Genomic DNA, 3388 nt, shown 5'->3' with positions numbered 1-3388 from the left:
CCACTAGGTAGGATCTAACATGTATCCTACCCCGTGCTCGGTCGGATTCGGTTCGGCTGGCCCTCCAACAGCTCTCTAGGCATCTTTTCCGACGTTTCATCTCTCTCAGCTCCTCGGTAAACCAGGGAGCCAATCGAGATCTACATCGGGTCAGAGGCCGCAAAGGCACGACTCGGTCCAATGCTGCGGCGGCAGTTGTTTCCCAAGCCGCCGCCTGATTTTCCGCCGAGTCGTGGACCAGATCCTCCGGATATGGCCCAAGCTCCGTCAGGAACCTCTCAGGGTCCATCAGTCGCCTGGGACGGAACCATCTAAGCGGTTCCGTCTCCCTGCGGCGAGGGGGAGCGGTCCGGAAGTCCATCCTTAGGAGAGAATGATCTGACCATGACAAGGGCTCCACCCGTCTTAAAGGGGCCAGGGTTGGACACGTCTGCCCCACCCTTTTCAGGGAAGGGAAGTTTGACCAAATGCCTCAACCTCTACCGGGTTTCGACCATGGACGTTTCCCCTTGACCCCTGACCTGGAGTGGGGGATTCTGGGAGTTGAAGTCCATCGGTCTTAAAGGGGCCACGGTTGGACATGTGTACCCCATCCTTTTCAGGGAAGGGAAGTTTGACCAAATGCCTCAACCTCTACTGGGTTTCAACCATGGTCGTTTCCCCTTGACCCCTGACCTGGAGTGGGGGATTCTGGGAGTTGAAGTCCATCGGTCTTAAACGGGCCACGGTTGGACACGTCTGCCCCACCCTTTTCAGGGAAGGGAAGTTTGACCGAATGCCTCAACCTCTACCGGGTTTCGACCATGGTGGTTTCCCTTTGACCCCCGACCTGGTTGGGGGATTCTGGGAGTTGAAGTCCATCGGTCTTCAAGGGGCCACAGTTGGACACGTCTGCCCCACCCTTTTCAGGGAAGGGAAGTTTGACCAGATGCCTCCCCATCCACCGGGTTTCGACCCCGGCGGGCTCCCTTTGACCCTTGTTTTCCGTGGCCTCTGGAATCCCACCACTTCCTGTCCGTTCTTGCATCTGACCACGGTGTCTATGGTGCTAACTCTCTTCCCTTCTTTTTTTGTTTTCCCGTCTGCTTTCAGAATCACGCCTTCATCAAGCGTGCCGAGGTGGAAGAGGTGGATTTTGCCGGCTGGCTATGCAAGACGCTGCGGTTGAAGCAGCCCAGCACTCCCACCCGCACGGCCATGTGACCGCCCACGCCAGCTGCCTTGTCCTTCCTCCCTCCCTCCTCCTCCTCCTCCTCCTCTCTCTCTCGTGCACCTGCTTGTCTGCTGCTGTTCGCTGCCCTCCCGGCAGAAGAAGGAAGAAGGCCCATCGGCCGGGCCTTGCCTCTCCTCCCTCGCTCTTTGCACCCGGAACAGCCAGGCAGGGGGGGGTTTTCAAGAAAGGGGCTCTCCCTTCCTCCCCCCCTCTCCCCCCCCCTCTCTCTTTCTTGTGTGGCCCGAGAGCAGAATGGCGCCTTGGCTTCCTCCTCCTGTTCTTGTTCTTGAGTTTGGTTTCGTTTCTCTTCCTGTGGTGGGAGAATCCCTCGCTCTCGACTTTGGGTGGGTAGGGCTGGCTGAGACGGGCCTGGCTGCCGTTTGGTTTGGGGGAGGACAGGAGGAAAGAGCTTCCAGGATAGGCTGACTGCGTCTCTCTCTCTCTCTCTTTCCCTTCCTTCCTTCCTTCTCTTTCTCTCTCTGTCTCTCTTTCCCTTCCTTTCTTCCTTCCTTCCTTCCTACCTTCTCTTTCTCTCTCTCTTTCCCTTCCTTCCTTCCCACCTATCTTCTCTTTCTATCTCTCTCTCTTTCCCTTCCTGTGTCTCTTTCCCTTTTTCTTTCTTTCTTTTCTTTCTTTCTTTCTTTCTTTCTCTCTCTTCCTCTTCCTTTCTTTTTTCTGTCTATTTTTGGACAACCATTTGTCTGAAATGGTATAGGGTTTCCTACCCGAGTGGAGGGTTGAACTAGATGACCTCTAGAGATCTTTTCCAATTCTGTTTTCTTTCTCTCTCTCTCTCTCTTCCCTCTCTGTCTTTATCTTTTCTCTTTCCCTCTCTTCCTCTCTCTTTCTCCCTTCCCTTCCCCATCTATTTACTTCCTTCCCTTCCCTTTCTCCTGATGTCTTCCTTCCCTTCCCCATCTATTTACTTCCCCATCTATTTACTCCCTTCCCTTCCCCATCTATTCACTTCCTTTCCTTTCCCTCCCTTTCTGTCTCTCTTTCTCCTTTTTGTGTGGGTGAATCGAAGGACGGGCTCCTGCGGATGGTCAGAGACCTCACTGCCCGCAGGAGCCAAGATGAAGGGGGACAAGATTACCCAATCAGGGCTTTGTGGTTGCCTCTTGGACCCATGGCACAGGAGTGGGATGGAAGGCCCCGGCCTGTTGACTTCCTGGAAGCTTTTTGGGAGCAGATAGCACAAGAGATGGCCCGGTTTAGGTTAAGGAAACGTGTCTCTGGCCAGGCTCTCGGCTCCTTCACGGGGCCATCCTCTCTTTCTTCTTACCCTCTCGCCTGCCTGTGGTTTTTTTTTCCCTGGGACCTTTGCCCTTCCTTTGATGGGGAGGGGGCAGGAACTGGGGCCTGGGGGGTCGGGAAGCGGGCAGGGCGTCTCCCGTCTCTGCCTTCGGACTTGGCACCCCGGAAGGACCTCCTCCGTCCAGGCTTCGGTGACGACGATGACGACTCCGAAGCCCTTGCAGAAGAAGGCTGGCTGTTAGGGAGCGAGGAGGGGGACCCCTCGGAGGATGGCTTCAGGCCCCGGTGGGCAGAAAAGCTGTCGGTTCGTGCTTCTGCGGCGGTTGTAAGTGCGAGGACTGGGCGCAAGTCCCTGTTTTCAGGGCCGTGAATGCCGGCTAAACGCCTCCGGCCTTGACCGTCCCCTTCTCTCTCTCTCTCTCTCTCTCTCTCTCTCTGGTGTTTTGTTATCTAGGGCTGCTGCTTGGATACAGTCTCGTTTCCCCGCAAGGCTCGCCCGGCTTCTGTTTTCCTCGCTTTGGGCTCTGGCGCTTCTGCCCCGCTGTCCCAGGAGGCTGCAGGGCCGTCCTGGCAGTGGGGCTGCACACCTGCGGCTCTTCTGGCCTCCCCTGGCTCAGAGGAGGGGCAGCCACGGAGGAGGAGGAGGAGGAGGAGAGTTGCTAGAAGTTTCATTGGCTGGGCCATGATGGGGGGGGGCTCTGTCTTCAGCCCCCTTGCCTCAGCCCTCTCCGGTCCTTCCTTCTTTCCATCCATCCATCCATCTTTTTCTTTCTCTCTCCTTCCATTTCCTTCCTCTCATCTTTTATCCATCTTACCCATCTTTCTTTCCTTCCTGTTTTTCCATCTTTCTCCTTCCTTCCTTCTTCTCATTCCCATCTTCTTCTCATTCCCATCGCCTTATTCCCATCTTCTCTCTCC

General features: G+C 55.8%; 1 protein-coding gene across 1 annotated transcript in view; it reads left to right on the top strand.

Annotated features, from left to right (window-relative positions):
• The window catches only part of LOC107300021 (dual specificity mitogen-activated protein kinase kinase 2-like), a gene marked incomplete at its 5' end in the record, with an annotated part of 16751 nt that extends 15548 nt beyond the window's left edge, over positions 1–1203 (top strand). Inside the window, one exon of the mRNA XM_015829364.1 lies at positions 1093–1203. Coding sequence (XP_015684850.1) covers positions 1093–1203 — 111 coding nt within the window. The remainder of the gene's footprint in view (positions 1–1092) is intronic.
• Positions 1204–3388: the final 2185 nt, after the last annotated feature.

This window comes from Protobothrops mucrosquamatus, unplaced genomic scaffold (assembly GCF_001527695.2).
Source record: "Protobothrops mucrosquamatus isolate PMUCROS unplaced genomic scaffold, P.Mucros_1.0 scaffold5959, whole genome shotgun sequence".
NCBI classification, from domain to species: domain Eukaryota; kingdom Metazoa; phylum Chordata; class Lepidosauria; order Squamata; family Viperidae; genus Protobothrops; species Protobothrops mucrosquamatus.
This window is presented reverse-complemented; position numbering and strand designations above follow the sequence as displayed.